Genomic DNA, 24,348 nt, shown 5'->3' with positions numbered 1-24,348 from the left:
GATGGCAAATCTCAGCCTGTACTGATTTGCTGTCACAGCTCAGTAATCCATCTGCTTTGTTCATTTCTACTCAGCAATGGCTACCTAGGTGGTCAATGCTGTGTCTCGAACCACTTCCAAGTTTCTTTTGGCCTTGCCCCTAGGTGGCACAATCATTCACTTTATGTTAACAACTACTTGTTTAATTTGACCAAGTATGCATCCTAATTGAATCTCTTGCTCTGATAACACTGCGGCATCTGTCTTCCTCCACAATCATTTAGTTCCCTTTGACCCTCTAATTGCCTTTGCTAATTTTATTTTAAATACTGGCATTAAAAGAGAAGAATAATCTCACTTCTCAGCACTACCATCCTTCAGGTCAAGAAGCATGGGATTCACTGAATCCTTTACGAGTGCTATAAATATGATCATTTCACATTCTCAGGTTTGGTTGCAGCACCAATATTGGGAGGTGCTTGGATTTCCTGAGCAGAAGCAGATTTGGGATACTTTGTTCACACTTACCTGCTCCATTCTATGTTCTTTAGCTTTCTCATTTCTTTCTGTGTCGTACACGGAGATTCCCAGCTCATTCGCCTTGCGTTCAGCTGCCCTGTCCTTGAGAAATTCGCGTATCTTAAACATAATAATGATCACCTGTTAATTGAATGTTCTTTAACTTTAAATCCTGTCCTGTACATACACTGGGGTGGAACACCAAGTTCATATACAGCATTTAATAGGTTCTGTGCAATTCTGTGCCGCTGTTTTTACAAACGCACTGATTTATTGCCTGCATAGAAAGGTACACACTGGAGCACAGCCATAATGTTTGATGCAAAATTTGTGTTTTTTGTGTCTAAATGACCCTTATTTACAGATTTTACTTTCACTGGTAAGATGTGGTTCAGTGGGAAGCATTCTCACCTCTGTGGGTTTGAGTCCTTTTTTTATAGACTTCAGTACGGAATGTAGGCTGACACTCCAGTATTGCACTATTGGATGTGTCGACTTTTAGATGAGACATTAAAGCTGAGGAATGGGATTTTCAGGCCCCTCCTGCCGACTAGATCTTCCAGGCTCCTGTTGCAATAGGACTGATGTCGCCAGGGCCCGAAAATCCCAACCGAGGTCTCTCAGTTTAAAGTTTATTTATTAGTGTCACAAGTAGGCTTACATTAACACTGTAATGAAGTTACTGTGAAAATCCCTTAGTCGCCACACTCCAGCACCTGTTCAGGTACACTGAGGGAGAATTTAGCATGGCCAATGCACCTAACCAGCATGTCTTTCAGATCGTGGGAGGAAACCGGAGCACCCAGAGGAAACCCATGCAGACACGGGGAGAATGTGCAGACTCCGCACAGACCCAGGTCCCTGGCACTGTGAGGTAGCACTGCTAACCACTGTGCCACCCTGCAGCCTGGTAATGCCGGTTTTTATTTGAAGGGGGCTGGAGTATAAAGAGGTGTTGCTGCAACTGTACAAGGTACAAGTGAGGTCACATTTAGAACAATGTGAACAGTTTTGGTCTCTTTATTTAAAGAAAGATATATTATCATTGGAAGCAGTACAGAAAAGATTACTAGTATGATCCTGGGTATGGAGGGACTGCCATATGAGGAAAGATTGGACAGGTTGGAATTCAGAAGAATGAGAGGTGATATGGTTGGAAAGTATAAAATTCTTAAGGGTTTGGCGGGGTAAATATTGGGAGGATGTTTCTGCTCATGGGAGAGTGTAGGACCAGAGGGCATAGTCGCAGAATAAGGGGGTGCTCATTTAAGATAAATTTGAGGAAGAATTTCTTCTCACAAAGAGTCGGGAATCTTTGGAATTCTTTACCCCAGGAAGCTGTGGAGGCCGAATCCTTGAACATTTTCAAGGCTGAGATTGATAGATTTTTAATTAGTAGGGGAATTAGGGGTGACAGAGAGAAGGCAGGAAAGTGGACTTAGTGAGTGTTAAATTAGCCATGATCTTATTAAGTGCCAGAGAAGACTTGAAGGGCCAAATGGCCTACTCCTGTTCCTATTTCTAGTGGTCTTATAGTCGTAAAGAATTCCATGGCACAAGTTAGGTGAACAACTGAGCTTTTCTCCGTGTCCCAGCCAATACTTATACCCCAACCAACAGCACTACAACAGACCATGTGTTCTTCATCACATTGCTGTATGTGTGCAAATTGGTTGCTATGTTTCCAGTATTGCAACAGTGATCACACTTCAAAAAGAACTTTGGTAATCCTTGGCTAATTTGGATGAAAAATATACTGTGTGAATTTCATTCGCAGGCAATAATCAAACTCAATCAAGATTATGGTGACTGATGCCATTATATCAATGGTGGGTTTCACACTGGTGCAGGAAGTGTTGTCAGTCTGAGATTTGTCATGCCTAACTTAGGTCAGAATAAACTATTATGGCTGGAATTCTCCGGGTGTGATCCCGCCAGCAGCGCACCCTTACCCGCGGGTTTCCCGCTGGCGTGGGGTGACGTCAATGGGAATTCCCATTGACAAGGGCGGGACCAGAGAACCCCGCCGCTAGCAAACAATGTGTCACCTCCCGCCAGCAGGAAACATGCGACTAGGAAGCCAGAGAATCTCACCCCATATCTTTCAAGAAATTTTCCAGCCCTCCTGCAGAAATTTCAAAAAATAATAAACCAATTTTCATTTATATAGCGCCTTTAACTTAATATACCATCCCAAGGCACTTTACTGGGCAACAATCAAACAAGATTTGATATCAGAACTTGGCAGTTGAGGGCACAGCCACCAATAGCGGAACAATGGATGCAATGGAGGGTTGTCAGGTTGGGGTGGATTAGAGAGATAGGGAGGGGTGAGGTAATGGAAGGATTTGAACAGAAGAATGAGAAGTTAAAATCTGAAGCAGTTTCAGACTGGTAGGGCAGCAGGGGTAATGGGTGAATTAGATTTGCTGCAGTTTAGAATATGGGAAGCAGAGTTTTGAATGAGCTTAAGTTTACAAAAGGAAGAAGGCCAAATAGAAGAGCATATGAACATATGAAATAGGTGCAGAAGTAAGCCATTCTGTCACTTGAGCCATTCAATATGATCATGGCTGATCTATTTGTGATTCAAATTTTACATTCCTTTCTACCCCAATAACCTGTTAGCCCATTGCCCACCAAGAATTTATCTACCTCTGTCTTAAAAATACTCAATGAGGCAGAGAGTTCTGAGAGAAAAAAATTCTCCTAATCTCTGTCCTAAGAGGGTGATGATGCTCTAATTTTAAAACAGTAACCCCTAGTTCAGGACTCACCCATAAGAGGAAATATCCTATCCACTGTCAATGCTGTTCAGGTTTTTATATACTTCCATCAAGTCACCCACTCACTCTTCTAAACTCTAGTGGAAACAAGGCCAGTCTGTCCAATCTTTCCTCATAAGGCAGCATGTTCAATCCAGTTGTCAATCCAGTAAACCACCTCTGAACTGCCTCCAATGCATTTCCTTCCTTAAATAAGAAGGCCAAAACTGGACAGTATTCAAAGTGTGACCTCACCAAAGCTCTGCATAACTGAAGCGTAACATCCTTATTTTTATGTTCAATTCCTCTTGTAATAAAGGATAGTATTCCATCAGCCTTCATAATTACTTGCTGTACCTGCATGCTAATTTTTAGTGACTCATTCACGAGAACATTTAGATCCCACTCCACCTGAGAATTCTGCAGTCGTTCTCTATTTAAGTAATACTCTGCCTCTATATTCTTCCTACCAAAATGAACAACTTCACATTTTTCCACATTATGATCCACTGCCACACACTCAACCTATTGATATTCACCTGCAACTTCCTTATGTCATCTTTCACAACATACTTTCCTACATATCTTTGTGCTATCTGCAAATTTAGCCACCATGCCTTCACTCCCCTCTATTAAGTAATTGACATAAATTGTAAAAAGTTGAACCTCTAGCACAGTTCCCTTGGGACTCCACTTGTTACATCCTGCCAATCAGAAAAAGACTCATTTGTTCATCTGTTTTCTGCTAGCCAGCCAATCTTCTTTCCATGCCAATTGGCAATAACCTTTAATGTGGTTCCTTATCAAATGCCTTCTGAAAATCCAAGTACAGTGTGTCTATAGGCTCCCCTTTATCCATAGCACGTTACTCCATCAAAGAACTCCAATAAATTGGTGAAATATGATTTCCCTTTCACAAAACTATGCAAATTCTTCCCAATTACTTTGGGTTTTTCTAAGCGTCCAGCTATAAAGTGGTTAGCATTGTTGCCTCACACGCCAGGGACCTGGGTTCAATTCTGGACTTAGGTGACTGTGTGGAGTTTGCACATTCTCCCCACGTCTGTGTCGGTTTCCTCCGGGTGCTCTGGTTTCCTAAAATTGCACTATAAGGAGGCCATTTGGCCCATCAAGCCTGCACCGACAACAATCCCACCCAGGTGCTTTCCCTGTAACCCCACATACTTACCCTGCTAATCCTCCTGACACTAAGGGGCAATTTAGCATGGCCAATCCTCCTAACCATCACATCTTTGGACTGTAGGAGGAAACTGGAGCACCCAGAGGAAACCCACGCAGACACAGAGAGAACATGCAAACTCCACACAGATAGTCACCCAAGGCTGGAATCAAACTGGGTCCCTATATTGTATCTCATTTTGTATTACAGCTAGGCTGTTCAGAAATGATATTAGGAAGCACTTCTTCCGATTTTATTAAAGGTTCCCATCCTTGAGTTAGTTTTGAAAATAGGTGTGAAGGGAATAAAAGAAATGAGGAGAGGACCCAGGCTGTAAACAATAAAGCACTCTGGCCAAAGTCAGAGTTGAAAGGGCCTAGTGAAAGATGGTGGGCACATTGAAACCTATAGCATTTAAAAGCAGTTGTGCAGGTCTAGGGAGGGTCCAGACTCATTGCACGCCTGCTAATTGATCCATCCATTTGCTTGAAAGTGGGAAGAGAAGCCAAGATGGAGCTTTCGATCCATGTTGAACATTTCCTCTCAGGTGGAGCAGTGATCTTGCGAGACGAGTTCTCGTTTCCAAATTGAAACTTTGATACTACACATAATAAATGTATGTCTTAATCTTAACAAATAAAGTCAATGTTGACTCAGATACAACCTCATGCTCTGAATCTCTGACGCTTTGCATCGATGCAGCCTGTGTCTTCAACAGTTTCATCATAGTCTGATATAGAACCACATTTTTACAAGGCTTCGCCAGTGGGTCAACCTACAGGACAGTAAAAATAGAAGATGAATTTCTTTAATGTCAGCATCCCTATTGTTTCCTTTCATGTGTCCAGGTTTAGATAATCCTCCTAAGAGGGTAGAAAATAACTAGTGACCATATCAGCTACTCAAAAGTACAAGGGAAAAAACTACAGTGGCCACTGTAGTTTAGGGTCAGGTGGTTTAGGGTCAGGTGGTTTAGGGTCAGGTTAGATGTTAAAACTTCCAAATGCTGAAAATCGAACCCCAGCCCGTTCACACCTGGGGAAATGAGCTGACAGCTAACTCAGTTGCAGCAGGTGGATTGGTGATTTAAATATCTTAAAGTGGTTGGCAACCTCTGATTTAACCTGCTTTGCAGGTTTAACAGTGGCCAGCCAAAGTTTCAGCAACTCAAACAGTTGAAAATAGGCAAGGGCAGTTTCAGGATATGGAAAGTGCCTTTAAGCACCAGCAATGGGCCTGACAGAACAGGGGTAGTTGATTGAGGTAACAGGGAAAATCAATAAGGGTAGCTAATTTGATGTAGACTGCATGGATTCCAGCAAGGTGTTTGACCACATGACAAGACTCGTCTAAAAGGTTAAAGCCCTGGGGTTCAGGTGACATGATAAGCTGGATCCAAGAATGTCAGAGAGTAAAAGTAGATGGGTGTTTTTGTGACTGGAAACTGTTTCCAGTGGGGTTCTGCAGGGTTCAGTACTGGGCCCTTGCTTTTTGTAGTATATGTCAATGACTTAGACTTAAATTTACAGGGCATGATTGAGAAGTTTGCAGATGTTGGGCATGACCTTACCACCTTGCCATGCCCGTCAATCAGCATGGCGAGCTGGGAAGATAGTGTGAGATGCATAAAGTCAGGTTTTCGTGCCTGCCAAACAGTTTGTTATCTTCCCAGCCCCCATTTCATGGAGAGAGCTGCTTTGCACGCAAAATAGGCAATCGGAGGGGTTTGGTGTGTGTCAGCCCCTGCCATGGTGCAGGGTGGGGTGGGGTTCTGCATTGGTGCAGCTGTTTGGGGGGGGAGGGGGGCTCGTGCCGGTCTGTGGGTCTTGTGGTCGGGGGTCGCCGCTGGCTTGGGGCTTGTGTTGCACGCATTAGCCGGCTGCTGAGTGACCCCCAAGGGGTTGCTTACGAGGTTGACTCCCAACCCCACTGATGTCGCTACGATTACTCTGCCATCTACCTGTTGGAAGGCTCTGTGGCTGACTGCTGACATTCCACCCCAGGCCCCACTAACAGTAACAAGCTGCAGGTCTGGCAGCTGTTGCTCCAACCAAGGGAGTTCGCAGGTGTTAACACGGCTCCTTACACTGCACGGACTCTGCAGTGCTTCCTATGATGGGAACCCATCTCGTGATAGTCACGAGTGTGCTTCTCCAATGTCTGTTTGAACTGCAAGCCATTCCTGGAAGCCACTGCAACAAATGTCCAAGTGAGTGTATGATGTGGAGATGCCAGCGTTGGACTGGGGTAAACACAGTAAGAAGTCTAACAACACCAGGTTAAAGTCCAACAGGTTTATTTGGTAGCAAAAGCCACTAGCTTTCGGAACAGGCTGTCCCTTCGTCAGGTGGGTGGGAGTTCTGCACCCACGTAACCGTATGCTCTCCGTGCCCACTATGGCAAGGATGTGGCAAAGGTTGGCAGCCAATTGTGGAGGTGCATGGCACCAGGGATGGTGTCGGGTTTCCAGTGTCCAGACTCCTGGGGACACGGGTTGTTGGGAGGGTGGGAGTGGGCATGGGATGGATAATCTTACTGACAGTCTGTCTCTCTCTCTCTCATTCCCCAGTAATGGATTTCACTATACAGCCAATAGACCTGGCAGTTATTCATATGGCTGCTGAGGAGGAGGGAGACGTCCGCCCACTACAAGGACAACTTGGGCTAAGGGATGCAGCAGGAGGACAGGGAGCCATCAGTTGGGGCCAGGACACGGCCACCCAAATTCTGAGAATGAAAATAAGAACAATGGACGTTTTGCTACACAGTTACTGTGCTGCTGTACCTCAAAGGTGATGACAATCTGTTCCATGTTAACCTCTTGGTCATCCTTTTGCAACAAGTTTGGCGGGAGAATGAACTCTCGCTTCAGTGCTGTGATCCTGTCATCCTCGCGATGATAGGTCAGATGGATGTGCTCTTGGGTGATCAAAAATACTCGTTCAGCCACATCCTGGTGAGCTGGCTTTGTTCTGTCTCTGGCAAAACGTTCTGTTATTTTCTGAAAGGCAACGTGAGAAACCAACAACTCTTTTATATATATAATATATATTTTATTTCTTATTTTCAATGGTTTTACAGGAACGGTGACAACAATGGAGACAAAAAAAATGTGATTATACAGTGTCTCTCACAACCTCAGGACATCCTAAAGTGGTTTACAATCACTAAGGTAGTTTGTGAAGTGTAGTTAGTCACTGTTATAATGTAGACTATTTAGTAGCCACTTTATGCATAGCAAGATATCTTGCAAGATATCATAGCAAGATATCCATTCTATCTTGCATAGCAAGATAGCAATAGCCAGGCAATATGTTTCAGTGATGTTGGTTAGGAGTAAACATTGGGCAGGGCACTGGGGATGACTCTTTGCTCTTCTTTGAAATAGTGCCATTAGGTCCTTTAGGCCCACCTTAGATGGTAGTCACAGCCTTTGTTTACCTTTTCTTCTGCACTGGAGTGTCTGGAATGGGACTTGAACACAGCACTTTCTGACTTGAAGACAAGAGTGCAACCAAAGGAGGCAATATCATAGTGGTATTGTCACTGGACTAGTATTCCAGGGTAATACAAAGAAAAGTACAGCACAGGAACAGGCCCTTCGGCCCTCTAAGTCTGCGTCGATCATGATGCCTGCCTAAACTAAAACCATATGCACTTACGGAGTCTGTATCCTTCCATTCCCATCCTATTCATGTATTCGTCTAGTTGTCCCTTAAATACCGCTATCGTTCCTGCTCCCACCACCTCCCCAGGCAGCGCGTTCCAGACATTCACCACCCTCTGTGTAAAAAACTTGCCTCATAGATCTCCTCTAAACTTTTCCCCATGCATCTTAAACCTATGTCCCCTAGTACTTGACTTTTCTATCCTAGGAAAGAGCATCTGCCTATCTACTCTGTCCATGCCATTCATAATCTTGTAAACCTCTACCAGGTCATCTCTCAACCTCTGTCGTTCCAGTGAGAACAAACCAAGTTTATCCAACATCTCTTCATAGCTAATACCTTCGAGACCAGGCAACATCCTGGTAAACCTCTGCTGTACCCTCTCTAAAGCATCCACATCCTTCTGGTAGTGTGGCGACCAGAATTGTACGCAATTGATGTGGGACCCAGGTTTGAATCCCACCACAGTAGAATTTGAATTCAATCAGTAAAAATCTGGAGTTAAATGTCTAATGATGACCAGGAAACCATTGTTGATTGTCGGAAGAACCCATTTGGTTCATTAATGTCCTTTAGGGAAGGAAATCTGCCGTCCTTACCTGGTCTGACCCACATGTGATTCCAGACCAACAGTAATGTGGTTGACTTTTAAATATTCTCCAAAATGGCCTAGCAAGCCACTGAGTTGAATCAAAATCATGAGAAAGCCTAGAAGGAATGAAACCAGACGGACCACCCGGCATCAACTTAGTAGCAGAAATGACAATGGTAAACTCAGCCCTGTTAATCCTGCAAAGTCCTCCTTACTAACATCTGCGGTCTTGTGTCCAAACGGGGAGAGCTGTCTCACAGACTAGTCATAGTCAAACTCACAGAATCATACCTTACACTCAGTGTCTCAGACACCACCATCACCATCCTTGGATATGTCCTGTCCCACTGGCAGGGACAGACCAAGCAGATGTGGTGACATAGTGGTGTACAGTTGGGACGGAGTTGGCCTGGGAGTCGTCAACATTTGACGACTACGGATTCTATGAAGTCTCGTGGCATCAGGATAAACATGGTGAATAACCTCGTGGAAATACATACTTGACCTCATCCTCATCAACCTGTCTGCCGCAGATGCATCTGTCCTTGACAGTATCCGTAGGAATGACCACTGCATAGTCCTTGTGGAGACTAAGTCCTGTCTTCACCCTGAGGACACTCTCTATCGTGTTGTGTGGCACTACTACCATGCTAAATGGGACAGAATTTGAACAGATCTAGCATTTCAAGACTGGGCATCCATGAGGTGCTGTGGGCCTTCAGCAGCAGCATAATCATACTCGACCACAATTTGTAATTCATGGATCGGCATATCCTGCATTCTACAATTACCACAAAACCAGGGATCAACCCAAGTTCAATGAGGGCATGATGTGGAGATGCCGGCGTTGGACTGGGGTAAACACAGTAAGAGGTTTAACAACATCAGGTTAAAGTCCAACAGGTTTATTTGGTAGCAAAAGCCCCAAGCTTTCGGAGCCTTAAGCTCCTTCTTCAGGTGAGTGGGAATTCTGTTCACAAACAGGGCATATAAAGACACAAACTCAATTTACAGAATAATGGTTGGAATGCAAATACTTACAGCTAATCAAGTCTTAAAGGTACAAGTAATGTGTGTGGAGACACACATTCTTCACCGCACAGGACCTTCAACCGATGCTATACACTAGATACATCGATGACATTTTCTTCCTTTGGACTCATAGTGAACAATCACTGAAACAACTATATGATGACATCAACAAGTTCCATCCCACCATCAGACTCACCATGGACTACTCTCCGGAATCGGTTGCATTCTTGGACACACGCATCTCCATTAAGGACGGTCACCTCAGCACCTCACTATACCGCAAGCCCACCAATAACCTCACGATGCTCCACTTCTTCAGCGTCCACCCGAAACACGTTAAAGAAGCCATCCCCTACGGACAAGCCCTCCGTATACACAGGATCTGCTCGGATGAGGAGAATCGCAACAGACACCTCCAGACGCTGAAAGATGCCCTCATAAGAACAGGATATGGCGCTCGACTCATCGATCGACAGTTCCAACGCGCCACAGCGAAAAACCGCACCGACCTCCTCAGAAGACAAACACGGGACATGGTGGACAGAGTACCCTTTGTCGTCCAGTACTTCCCCGGAGCGGAGAAGCTACGGCATCTCCTCCGGAGCATTCAACATGTCATTGATAAAGACGAACATCTCGCCAAGGCCATCCCCACACCCCCACTTCTTGCCTTCAAACAACCGCACAACCTCAAACAGACCATTGTCCGCAGCAAACTACCCAGCCTTCAGGAGAACAGTGACCACGACGCCACACAACCCTGCCACAGCAACCTCTGCAAGACGTGCCGAATCATCGACACAGATGCCATCATCTCACGTGAGAACACCATCCACCAGGTACATGGTACATACTCTTGCAACTCGGCCAACGTTGTCTACCTGATACGCTGCAGGAAAGGATGTCCCGAGGCATGGTACATTGGGGAAACCATGCAGACGCTGCGACAACGGATGAATGAACACCACACGACAATCACCAGGCAAGACTGTTCTCTTCCTGTTGGGAAGCACTTCAGCGGTCACGGGCATTTGGCCTATGATATTCGGGTAAGCGTTCTCCAAGGCGGCCTTCACGACACACGACGGCGCAGAGTCGCTGAGCAGAAACTGATAGCCAAGTTCCGCACACACGAGGACGGCCTCAACCGGGATATTGGGTTCATGTCACACTATCTGTAATCCCCATAGCTTGCCTGGACCTGCAGAGTCTCACTGGCTGTCCTGTCTGGAGACAATACACATCTCTTTAACCTGTCTTAATGCTCTCTCCACACACATTGTTTGTACCTTTAAGACTTGATTAGCTGTAAGTATTCGCATTCCAACCATTATTCTGTAAATTGAGTTTGTGTCTTTATATGCCCTGTTTGTGAACAGAATTCCCACTCACCTGAAGAAGGAGCTTAAGGCTCCGAAAGCTTGTGGCTTTTGCTACCAAATAAACCTGTTGGACCTCAATGAGGGCATGCCAGGAAAAATAGCAGGCATACCTAAAAATGGGGTGCCAACCTGGTGAGGCTACAACACAGGATTACTTATGTGCCATGCAGCCTAAGCACCCTTCGATAGACATAGCTAAACAATCCCACAAACAGTGGACGAGATCTAAGTTCTGCAGTCCTGCCACATCCAGTCATGAATGGTGGTGGACATATAAACAACTCACTGGAGGAGGAGGCTCCATAAGTATCTCCATCCTCAAAGATAGGGGAAGTCCAGCAAATTGTGCCAAATTTAAGGCTTTCTCCAGAGGTCCTAGCATCACAATTGCTTCAATCAATTCGATTCACTCCACGTGATATCAAGAAACAGCTGAAGGCACTGGGTACTGTAAAGGCTATAGTCCCAGACAATATTCCAGCAGCAGTACTGAAGATCTGTGCTCCAGAACTTGCTGCACCCCTAGCCAAGCTGTTCGTGTACAGCTACAACATTGGCTTCTACCCAGCAATGTGGAAAATTGCAGGAAAATCCAACTCAGCCAATTGCCATCCTATCGGTCTACTCTGAATCATCAGTAAGGTGATGGAAGGAGTCCCTAACAGCGCTATCTAGTGGCATTTGCTTAGCAATAACCGGTTCACTGACGTTCAGTGTTCTGTCAGGATCACTCATCTCATTACAGCCTTGGTCCAAACATGGACAAAAGAGCTGAATCCCAGAGGGAAGGTAAGAGTGACTGCCCTTGACATCAAGGCAACATTTGACCAAGTGTGGCAATGAGCAACCCTAGAAAAACTGGAGTTGATGGGAATCAGGGGAAAGCCCTCCACTGGTTGGAGTCATATGTAGCACAAAGGAAGATTATTGTTGGAGGTCAATCATCTCAGTTCCAGGACATCATTGTAGTAGTTCCTCATGGAAGTATCCTCGGATCAACCATCTTCAGCTGCTTCATCAATGACCTTCCCTCCATCATGAGGTCAGAAGTGGGGATGTTGTTGATGATTGCACAATGTTCAGCACCATTTGCGACTCCTCAGATACTGAAGCAGTCCATGTTCAAATGAGCAAAACCTGGACAATATCCCAAGGGCTGAAAAGTGGTAAATAACATTCATGCCACACAAGTGCCAGGCAATGATCATCACCAACAAAAATCGAACAATGGACCCTTGATATTTATTGGCATTACCATTGCTGAATCGCCCTCTATCAAAATGCTGGGGGTTACAATTGACCAGAAACTGAACTAGACTAGCCATATAAATACTTTGGGAACAAGAGCGAGTCAGAGGCTAGGAATCCTGTGGCAAATATTTCACCTTCTTACTTCCCAAAGCTTGTCCATTATCTAAAAGGCGCAAGTCAGGAGAGTGTTGGAATACTCTCCACTTGTCTGGAACAGTGCAGCCCCAACAACGCTCATGAAACTTGACACCATCCAGGACAAAGCAGCCCATTTGATAGGCACCCCATCGGCAAACATTCACTCCCTCCATCACTGATGTACAGTGGCAACAATGTATACCATTGCACTGCAGATATTTACCAAGGCCCCTTAGACGGCACCTTCCAAATCCATGTCTGCTGCCATGTAGAAGGATAGGAACAATAGATAGATGGAAACACCACCACCTGGAAGTTTCCACCAAGCCACACACCGCCCTGACTTGGAAATATTTTGGAAATAGTTCCTTCACTGTCATTGGGTCAAAATCATGGAACTCCCATCCAATAGCACTGTGGGTGTACCTACACCACATGGACTGCAGCGATTCAAGGAGGCAGCTTACCATCACCTTCTGAAGGGCAATTTAGGATGGGCAATAAATGTTGGCCAAGTCAGTGATGCTCACATTCAATCAATGAATTTTAAAAAATGACCACACTTCACTCACAATATTCACTAAACAATAGGTTTTACACTTTTTCTGCTCTGTCATTGAGAAAACATTTTGGATACCAGCAGTTGTTTGTTGCCTCATTGAGTAGGGGGGGGGGGGGGGGGGGGGGAGGAGTAAACAGGATTTGTACCAATCTTCCACTGGTCAATCAGGAAGAAATCCATAGCCTGGGTTTGTGCCGTAAAGCTGGAATGGTGGCAGGGGTTCCTACCATGGTCTTGGGGTCTTTGAGGATGATGGTATGAGAATTGCAATTTCTTTCAGTGTCCCTGGGCTACTTCTTGCTCCTGATCACCAGTGACCTTTCACTAGATGTCAAACAGGATCAGTTTGAGTCCCTCCAAAATTGAATAATTCACTCTTTTAGGCTTGCTCTTGAGCCATTGTCATTGACAAAGTGCCAAAAACTTGCTGCAAGTAATAGCTTTCACAGAAGGTGCAGTAAGAGGAGAAAATAGGGGAAGGAACAAATTACTAACCACAATGGTGCGATAGTTTAACTGAAATGTTCCTGGGAGCTTCACTTTCCTCACTCGTTTGGCAAATGATGTTTGTCTGTAAATGAGGAAATCTGGCCTGTCTTTGAATATCTCTGTCATCTCTGTCGGGTTTTCCACTCTGCTCACTAGCCCATCCACACGTAGTTGGCTGATGTACTTCAATGTCCTGTCAGTCTCTGGTTCAGATGATCGAAATAAGTGCTCTGCAAGATATAAACACCAGGGAGAAGAGGTGCAGTGAATGAGACACATGGCACTGGTCCACACATTGAAGCTCAAAGTGATCCAAAGCATTTCACAACTCCATTATTCAGAGTCTATTTAAGGTCACTTTTCTTCCCTTTTCTCATGATGGCTACAATTCTTTTGTGTCTGATTTCTTAACCACTGACAGCACTGACCTCCACGATCTCCCCACAAATAACAATTCATGTGTTTGCTTAGGTAGTGAATGATAATTTCTCCACTATCCTAACCACAAGCTGCTTAAAGAGTGAGGGTCTAACTGAGTGCTTTCTTCACTCTATTTCAGTGACAACAGTTAGTTATTTTAGACCAAAAAGTACATTTTTGGAATCCTCTCAGAGGCTCTTCTGTTCCTGGAGGTGATGGGTTTCCTTTAGGTGGTGAGAATCCTGGTATTGGGTTGGGTGTTGGGGGAACTTAAGGAAACAGGCCCAACCTAGGGGAGTAGTTTGGGATCATGACAGTGTCAGGTATGTGCGAATAACACATTCAACATATGATTAATCACAGAGTCCATGCACTGCCTGAGTTGTTCCTACAATCCAGGTGACTCTATGATTCTATGATTCCGTGACTCTACAAGGGCTCACTGTAATCAAACTTTTCTATAAACCACTCCGGTCAGTCATGTATCTTTTTATCGAGGTTCCGTTGACCTTACTTTTAACCGCCATGCTTCGGCCATTTTTAAAGTTCTCTGTAATGGTCCGAGTTCTCATGTTACGTTCAATTTTCTCCAGCATGTCCTTTCTGTTCGAGTACCACTCTGTCACCTTCACAAAAGAAGTACCTGTGGATGATTTAAACAAAAAATGGTTTTGAATCTCATGCTAAGCCACCTCCTGCTGTATCCTTTAATATTCATTCTTAGTTATGTGATTATTTGTGCATAGTGAGATTTGGGACCCAGATTTCTATCAAGCAGTCTTTATTTTACATCCATTTCCTTCATAGAGTACCATTCATTTACTCACTAGAGATGTGCATCCTGTTGAAGAACTAACTTGGGCCAAATGACATTCCTCACCTGGGATAATCTTGTGAAATTTATCAAGCTGTTTGTTGTAGGGAGAAACTTTCTTAGTTTTTGATTGGTCAGCTTCTTACAACAAAGTGTCTCAAACCAACTTATAGTCATGTGTAAAGTCAAATTTTGTTGTCAATATTATAGAGCCAGCCACAGTTCAATTGGTTCATTAGAGTCATAGAGCAATACAGCATGGAAACAGGCCCTTCAGCCCAACCGGTCCATGCCCTCCCAGGTTATCCCCATTGCCCGTGTTTGGCCCACATCCCTCTACTCCCTTCCCATTCATGTACTTATCCAAATGCTTTTTAAATGTTGCTATTGTACCTGCCTCAACCACTTTCCCTGGCAGCTCATTCCATATATGCACCACCCTCTGCATGAAGAAGTTACCCCTCACGTTCCTTTTAAATCTTTCCCCTCTCACCATAAACCTATGCCCATTGTGTGATGCTCAGAGAGATAATATATACCAAGCAATCAAAGCCTGATCTCCTGATGTAATCGGTCCTGAAGATGCTTCACCTATAAGGGTGCTTAGGCCATATATCAAAAATTCCTATTCATTACAGAGGGGACCCATGAAGCATCTGGAGCCACACAGAGTTGCTTTCTTTTACTTGAACTGCTTTTCTTGTCCCTCAATTACAGCAATTATTACCAAGATGTTGGACAGTGAAGAAACAGATTTATCTGATATCAGAATCTGCAGCCTGATGCATCAGAATCTGATGAACAAAGATGGATGAATGTTGCAGAAAAAGAAAATGAAAGGGCATAAATCATGATGGTGTTCCACAAAGCTGAAGTTATAGCAAATTCCTCTGTGTTTATTAGTGTGAAAGAGCAGAACATTTCTTGGACCCTAGGTGATGTGACTACCTTCCTGGATGTCAGTGGGGCCTGTTCTTGCCTGTTGGGTTCCTGGTTTTGATGTCCTGCTTGCGTGAAGTAGCTGACAGGATGGTGGTCCAACATATTCAAACTGTCTGCCTTTCAGTACTTCATGCACTGGCATTCACAGAAAATGGAGTACGCATCACCTTCTGCATGAAGAAGCTGCCCTTCAGGTTCCTTCCTCAAGTTTCAAAATCTAAACACTTTTGAAACACTGACATCTCTTAATGATTAGTGCCACTATGGCACGAAATGAAATGTGATGGATATCAATGATTATCTGCTTGTGGACTCCAGGGAGGCAAGAATAAGATACCCCAATGCAAGCTACTGAAGTATTAGGGTGGAAATATGAAAGGATAGAACATAAGGAACCACAGAATGATACAGCGCAGGAGGCATTCTGCCCATCATGTCTATTTTAGCTCTTTAAAAGCGCTATTTATTTAGTCCCACTCTCCTACACTGTCCCCTTAGCCATGAAATTCTTTATACCTCAAATACAAACTTAATTCTCCATTGAAAGTTATTATAAAAACTACTTTAAAAATTCTTAAAGGCAGTACATTCCAGATCATAACAACTCACAGTATAAAAAGAAATTACCTTAAATATATGTCCTGTGTCCCCACTGGTAACAGCTTCTCTGTATTTAATCTATAGAAAATCTTTCATAATTTTGAACACCTCCATCAAATCTCCCTTAGCATTCGCAGCTCTAAGAAGAACAACTCCAGTTTTCCGAATCTTTGCACATAATTGAAGTCTTTCATCCCTGGTGTCATTCCATTTACACCATCCCTCAGTCTTTGATATCCTTCATTAAGTGTAGTGCTCAGAATTGACACAATGCTCCAGCTGGGTGTTTTATAAATGTGTAACGTGGGATTTTCTGGCCGCGCTTGCCCCAAAACTGGAAAATCCTACCAGAGGTCAACAGACCTTTGCATGGTCCGTCCCCACCCACTACAATTCCTGTGGTGGGCGGGACGGGAAAATTCCACCCCTCGTGTTTTTCCTGTTTACAGGGCGAACTGTAGAGAGGGTCACAGGACCCGGGAAACTAATCAGGAGCCAGGGAGAGGGATCACCCAGACAAACCTAGACCTACAGCAGATTCAATCTTGGATGATGACTGGCAGTACAGGGCTGCAAAACCTCTGTATTCCAGTTGTATGTAAATAAACTTACTGTTATTATTTATCTAACTGATGAACTGGAGCTATTACAAAAGGTTTAGCATAAATTCCTTGCTTTTGTACTTAATGCCTCTAATTATAAAGGCAAGGGTGCTGTATGCCATTTCAACAGTCATTTCAACATGTCTCATAGCAAATCAACAAAATAACCCATGTCCAGTCTGTAGGATCTGAGCTTAAATGACAGACACCTTTAAAGTTTTGTACATAATTTCCCAGGGACCTGAACTCTCTGATATTCAAATTTGATTTATGAGAATATTTTGCTACTAGTTGACTGAATATTATCTGTGGGATTGTCCACAGCTCATGTGCAATTTGCTTCTGGGTTTCTCTTTGTTCTTTTTGCACAAGGTTTCCTGACATGCATGGTGAGCAGATGAGATCTTGACAGGCAGACTGTTCAAATATTCAGCATCTATTAATCAGTTCTACTGACAGAAAGTTCCCTAACAAGCAGAGGTCTTATTGTGGAAAATTGCTACTTGGTTGATGAATGGGCAGCACGGTGGCACAGTAGTTAGCACTGCTGCCCCACAGCGCCAGGGACCCGGTTTCGATTCCGGCCTCAGGTGACTGTGTGGAGTTTGCACGTTCTCCCCGTGTCTGCGTGGGTTTCCTTCGGGTCTTCCGGTTTCCTCCCACAGTCTGAAAGGTGTGCAGGTTAGGTGGATTGGCCATGCTCAATTGCCCCTTAGTATCAGGGGGATTAACAAAGTAAATGCATGGGGTTACGGGGATAGAGCCTGGGTGGGATTGTTGTCGAGCAGGCTCGAGATTCTATGATTGGGGATTAAAATATAATTTAAAACCTGCTAAACAACTTAGCTCCCAAAGTGCATTTGCCAGTTTTAGTGCTGTGTTACACAGATCAGGAAACTCCAAGGTTCCACTGTCAGTTTATTTCTGATCCCCTGATAGTCACACAGCAAGTTTACCCCACACCCGCTTGTTGAAAAGTGCTTGACTGTGGATGCTGGATGAGGAGCGAAAGGCCTCGGTTGTGATACCCCAATAACACTTGAAATAGTTTGTCATTATTCTGAAGGCTCAGACAACAAAATAATAATTAACCTGGGCTGCCAACATTCATTGAACCATCCCTGACATGACACAACACCTTCAGGAGGGAAATAAAAGGGAAGAAAGCTGATGAAAACATTTAAAACCATTAAAACTTACATTCAATATCCTCATATTCAATCAGTCGCATCACCATCCCATCAATGTTCAAGTATGGTGCATACTTTTCTAGATTTGCCTTCTTATACTGAATTATCTTCTCACCTTTTGGACAGCGTGTTTCAATGTCTGCAAGAAGTACAAAAATCATCTTAATGTTACTGTCTCTATTGCCAAGCCAATTCTATGCGATCGTACTTCCTGGTTCTTTGAAATAGATAATCAATCCCACTTCCCTCTTCTTTCCCACGGCCCTGCACTTTCTTCTCTTTCAAGCATTTATCCAATTTCCTTTTGAAATTTATCACTGGATATACCTCCACCCTTTCAAGAAGTGCATTGGAGATCATGACAAATTGCTGAGTAAAAGAATATTCCCCTCAACTCCCCCTGGTCATTTTGCCAATAATATTAAATCTTTATCCTCTGGTCAGTGTCCTTCTTGCCGGTAGATACAGTTTCTCCATATCTACTCTAAAATCTTTCAGATTTTTTAATGCCTCTATTTGATCTCTCATCACAGCATTTAAAAATTTTTTAAATTCCATCCAAAAAGCCAAATTCCAATTGAATCCAATTCATGGTCCCCATGAGAGGGACAAATAAGATCCAAGCTGACAGGATGAGGCATTGCACCCCATCCTGGGCTTGATCTGTTGCTTCATCTTAGCCCAAAGGCCGAGATAGCTTGAACCTCATCGGCTACCCTGAAATTGACTCTACCCCAGTCTGGGAGATCAATCTGCCTGATCACTGACTCTCCTCTGCCAGCTGTTGGCTGGGGAAAGATTGCAACATATTTAAAGTGAGTTGCTGAAATTCATGTTATTTTTGTTCAAACAATGGTAAAGGTAACTATAGCCCAGGATACTGGTCCAATTCCAGTTCCTTTCCCACACTTAGTGGTGCACCGCGGCAAACTTTCATCTGTTTCCATAGCTAGTTATTCACAGAACAGGTCACTAGTCTATCTCCAGAGGCTTATATAGCCTAAGGGCCCCAGTCCACAACAAACATAGCTGACCATCCCTCCCGCTCTTACCACCAACCATTGCATGTTTGGAAAGATTTGCGGGTTGACACACTCAACCTGTTTGGCCGCATTATGAACGTACCTTCCTAGAATGGACTTAATCCCAGAGGCAGTGACGCTACTACCCACTGCGCCACAAGATCTCCTCAGGGTGGAGTGCAGTGCAATAATCTGATTTGATCACTAATTAAATAACAGCATGTTCATCTACACACAAATCTCACAATGTGGGATTGGTACTGATGGTTGGACACAAACTAATGTTTCAGAGTGTCGGTAGGCAGCTGCTTAAGAGAGCGTTAGACAGAAGGTTCTATCATGGGAATGACAAAATGACAGAAGTTGAGCAAATAGTTTGTGTGTGTCTTTACAGGATAAGATGTAAATGACCAGAAATGGAGGGTAACCAAGGAGGTGATAAGAGTCATTAAAGTAATTAATATCAGCAGAGAAATGAAAGGCATCAAGTACCGAAAATTCTGCAGAACCTGATGACCAACATTCGAACAGAAGTATCTGCAGAAACAGTAAATACACTGGGCTTAATCTTTTTTAAAAATTTGATTTGATTTATTTATGGTCACATGTATTGGGATACAGTAAAAAGTATTGTTTCTTGCACGGTGGACAGACAAAACATACCGTTCATAGAGTACATAAGGCAGAAGGAAAGGGAAGGGTGCAGAATGTAATGTTACAGTCATAGCTAGGGTATCGAGAATGATCAACTTAATATAAGGTAGGTCCATTCAAAGGTCTGATGGCAGCAGGGAAGAAGCTGTTTTTGAGTCAGTTGGTACGTGACCTCAGAATTTTGTATCCTTTTTCCCAACAGAAGAAGATGGAAGAGAGTACGTCTAGGGTGCGTGGGGTCCTTGATTATGCTGGCTGCTTTTTCAAGGCAGTGGGAAGTGTAGACGGATGGATGGGAGGCTGGTTTGTGTGATGGACTGGGCTACATTTACAACCCTTTGTAGTTTTTTGCAGTCTTGGGCAGGGCAGGAGCCATACCAAGATGTGATACATCCAGAAAGGATGCTTTCTACGGTGCATCTGTGAAAGTTGGTGAGAGTCGTAGCCAAATTTCCTCAGCCTCCTGAGAAAGTAGAGGCGTTGGTCGGCTTTCTTAACTATAGCTTCGGTGTGGAGAGACCCGGACAGGTTGCTGGTGATCTGGACACCTAGAAGTTTGAAGCTCGCTACCAAAATCACTAGGTTCTCGAACAATTCCAGTGGATTGGAAGTTAGCAAATGTAACACTGCCATTCAAGAAAGGATGAAGAGAGAAAACAGGAAACTACATGCTAGTTAGCTTTAACATCAGTCACTAGGAAATGCTGCAATCTAGTGAAAGAGGAGGGAGTTAAGATACTGGATCAGCTAAATAAATGCTTTGCATCTGTCTTCACCAAAGAAGAAGACAAGGCTGTCCAGGTGTTGAAAGAGGAGGTCACTCAGACACTTGAAGGGTTTAATATTGGTGAGGAGGAGATATTGGATACGCTGTCTGTACATAATGTTGGTAGGAAAGATAATCATAGGCGATTTTAATCTACATATAGACTAGAAAAATCAGATGAGCAAAGGCAGCATAGATGAGGAGTTCATAGAGTGTTTTCAGGATAGTTTCTTAGAACAGTATGTTCTGGAGCCAACCAGAGAGCAGGCTATGCTTGGCATGGTATTGTGCAATGAGATAGGATTAAGGCACCCCAAGGTAGCAGTGATCATAATATCATTGTTCTTTACATTCAGTTTGAGGGCGAGAAGAGTGCACCAAAGCCTAGTGTTTTAAACTTAAATAAGGCAATTATGAGAGCTGAGCGAGCTCAAGTGAACTGGCAAATTGGGTTAAGGGATAGGTCACTAGATTTGCAGTGGCAAGCATTTAAGGGGATATTTCAGAACACACAGACCAGATACAAATCCTTGGGTCCAGATGAACTTCCTCCTAGGACCTTCAAAGAAGTGACTAGGGAGTTAGTTGATGCATTGGTTATAATTTTCCAAAATTCCCTAGATTCAGAGAAGATTCCATTAGATTGGAAAATAGCAAATGTAATTCCATTATTCAGAAAGGGAGGGAGATAGAAAGCAGGAAACTACAGGCCAATTTGTCTAAGATCTGTCACAGGGAAAATGTTAAAAGTCTTTATTAAAAAGGACACTTGGAAAAATACAAGCCAATCAGCATTTTTTTTTGAAAGAGAAATCATTTTTAACCAAAAAATTCTATCAAATTTGTGAGGCACGACTTGCCCTTCACGAATCCGTGCTGACTATCCCGGATTAATCCGCATCTTTCTAAATGGTCGTAAATCCCATCTCTAAGGACCTTTTCCATCAATTTACCAACCACCGAAGTCAGACTAACCGGTCTATAATTACCAGGGTCATTTCTATTCCCTTTCTTAAACAGAGGAACAACATTCGCCATTCTCCAGTCTTCTGGCACCATCCCCGTGGACAGCGAGGACCCAAAGATCAAAGCCAAAGGCTCTGCAATCTCATCCCTTGCCTCCCAAAGAATCCTAGGATACATTTCATCAGGCCCAGGGGACTTATCGACCTTCAGTTTATTCAAAACTGCCAGGACATCCTCCCTCCGAACATCTATTTCCTCCAGCCTATTAGCCTGTAACACCTTCTCTTCCTCAAAAACATGGCCCCTCTCCTTGGTGAACACTGAAGAAAAGTATTCATTCATCACCTCGCCTATCTCTACTGACTCCATACACAAGTTCCCACTACTGTCCTTGACCGGCCCTAACCTCACCCTGGTCATTCTTTTATTCCTCACATAAGAGTAAAAAGCCTTGGGGTTTTCCTTGATCCGACCCGCCAAGGACTTCTCGTGTCCCCTCCTAGCTCTCCTAAGCCCCTTTTTCAGCTCATTCCTTGCTAACTTGTAACCCTCAATCGAGCCATCTGAACCTTGTTTCCTCATCCCTACATAAGCTTCCCTCTTCCTTTTCACGAGACATTCCACCTCTTTCGCGAACCATGGTTCCCTCATGAGTCCCCAATAATTATTGCCCTCCCGCTCTGCCCCTTACCCTCCCGTGGAACACTTTAGAAGGATGGGAAAACATTTGAAAGAATGCAGAGAAGATTTGCAAGAATATTTCCAGGGATGAGGAATTTCAGTTTCATGGATAAATTGGAGAATCTGAGATCATTTTCCTTAGAGGTGAAGGTTAAGAGGACATTTGATAGAAATGTGAGAAACTGCTTCCATTAGAACAGGAGAATCCGAGAATGTTTGGGTTTTGAAATGTAACCTGTCTGAGTGACACCTCTGGCTTTCCAAAGTCATGGAACAATGCCATGAGGCTGCCCCTGGAGGCAGACATCTTACAACCAGTTCAATAAAGCCTCTCACTGAGGCAGGATACTGATGAGGACGGTTGACATTTGACATAAAACATGGTGTCAGGAAGTGAAGAAAAATAGATTTTTGAAGCCTGGTAATAATGTAGAGATGACACCGAGGATCCAGGAACACAGAAAGATTCAAATCTGCAGAAGAACTACTGAAGAAAGGTCAAAAAAGAAAAGCTGCAAGTAAAATCCTGGCAGCAGAGAAGACACAGCTAAGATTGGCACACAGAAAAGTTCCAATCTTTCATTGGACAGTTACTGCAAAGGGGTAAAGAAAAAGCAGACACTAAAGGACAAAAAGAATGAAAACAAAGGCTGCAAATAAATTACTGAATGAGTAAAAATACTGCAGTAAATTTTCCACTTCCATCTCCAATCAAAATGAACAGCGATATATCACAAAACTAGCAGTTTTACCACTTACAATGACAAAACTATAAGAGTGCAACATACATAGGGCATGTGATAACCCCCATGAGTTTGATGGGGAATCACTAATTAATCTTCCTGTGGGGCTCGTTAAATATGAGTTTCCTTGGTAACGGCCAATGGTCTGCCCAGGTGGAGCTCTTTATTTGAGCCCTTTATAAGATAGACACTGGGAAGGATCCGTAGAACTGTTGTCCTGTCCAGGACTTGTGTATGTACACCACAGAACAGTGGCTTAATTGTGTGTTTAACAATAAATACCAATCCTTTCCAGTCAGGTCTCCTGAGTTATTACAGGGCGGGATCTTGAGCCCACTCTCTCCGTGTGTGGGAGCTTAAGATCTGGCGAAACTCGAAAATTGCAAATCTTGCTGGCAAGATCATGATTTCCAATTTTCACCATCCCTCGTCAACAACGTAATCAGATTCACGCCCATAATGACCATGAACCTGATTTTAATATATTAACATACATTTCCATATAATTATACAACCCCCTCGCCATATATTCCCCCCTAGGAGTAATTTCCTGCCTCGCTGACGTGGCATAATGTCGGCAAGTTTAACAACAGGTTCACCCAGATATGAACCTGTCATGGGACATAAAGGTGAGTACAGCCCCTGGAGAGAGGGACTCAGTTCAACGGGAAAATGTTCACATCAGAATGGAACTGAAAGGTTTGAAGAGCAAGATTCCAGCTGAGTATATACCAATGGAAACACACGATTAATTGAAGTCTTCAATTAACCAAGCTGCGCAAGATCAGAAGAAACAAATTTCAGAGATGACACAAAGCTATCAGGAGGACAAAATGACACACAATTCCACATTTGGCAACTCAAAGTTGGAATTAAAAAATCTCAACGAGATTGTTCCTAGATCCAGTAGAGATAACTTTCTATCATCAAGCAAACCTCAGTGACAAGAAAATCCAATTTTAGAAGAAAACGATTTCTGCTGTCATTGTTTTGGCAACCTCAGGCATATAGCGTGGGATTTTATGGCCTCACTCATCCCAAAGCCATAAAATGTTACCCGAGGTCAACAGACCTTCCCATTGTCCACCCCTTGCCCACTCCAATTCCCATAGTGGGTGGGGTGGTAGAATTCCGGTGATACATTCAACTCGTGAAGCAGCTCCTTCACTGCAATTGGCCGGTCAGGAAGAAGGAATCTCACTAGTTGTACTGAGTACAGAACTATCATCAATTCCAGAGATCCACATGTCCCCAACAAATACAATGGAACAACAAGTTACCAAGGAAATAAATACCACAGGAATGACATTCTCTGGACAAGCGACATCATGATGTGGAGATGCCAGCGTTGGACTGGGGTAAACACAGTAAGAAGTCTCACAACACCAGGT

General features: G+C 43.7%; 1 protein-coding gene across 1 annotated transcript in view; it reads right to left on the bottom strand.

Moving 5' to 3' along the window:
* ccdc135 (coiled-coil domain containing 135) overlaps positions 1-24,348 on the bottom strand; it is a 75,604-nt gene that overhangs the window by 10,543 nt on the left and 40,713 nt on the right. Inside the window, exons 9-14 of the mRNA XM_078233242.1 lie at positions 18,136-18,264; positions 14,492-14,620; positions 13,564-13,787; positions 7,229-7,444; positions 5,108-5,218; positions 508-618 (exon numbers count right to left, since the gene is read on the bottom strand). Coding sequence (XP_078089368.1) covers positions 508-618; positions 5,108-5,218; positions 7,229-7,444; positions 13,564-13,787; positions 14,492-14,620; positions 18,136-18,264 — 920 coding nt within the window. The remainder of the gene's footprint in view (positions 1-507; positions 619-5,107; positions 5,219-7,228; positions 7,445-13,563; positions 13,788-14,491; positions 14,621-18,135; positions 18,265-24,348) is intronic.

The sequence above is a fragment of the Mustelus asterias genome, chromosome 18 (assembly GCF_964213995.1).
Source record: "Mustelus asterias chromosome 18, sMusAst1.hap1.1, whole genome shotgun sequence".
Classification (NCBI taxonomy): domain Eukaryota; kingdom Metazoa; phylum Chordata; class Chondrichthyes; order Carcharhiniformes; family Triakidae; genus Mustelus; species Mustelus asterias.
The sequence above is the reverse complement of the archived record's forward strand: the minus strand, read 5'-3'. Positions and strand labels throughout refer to the sequence as shown.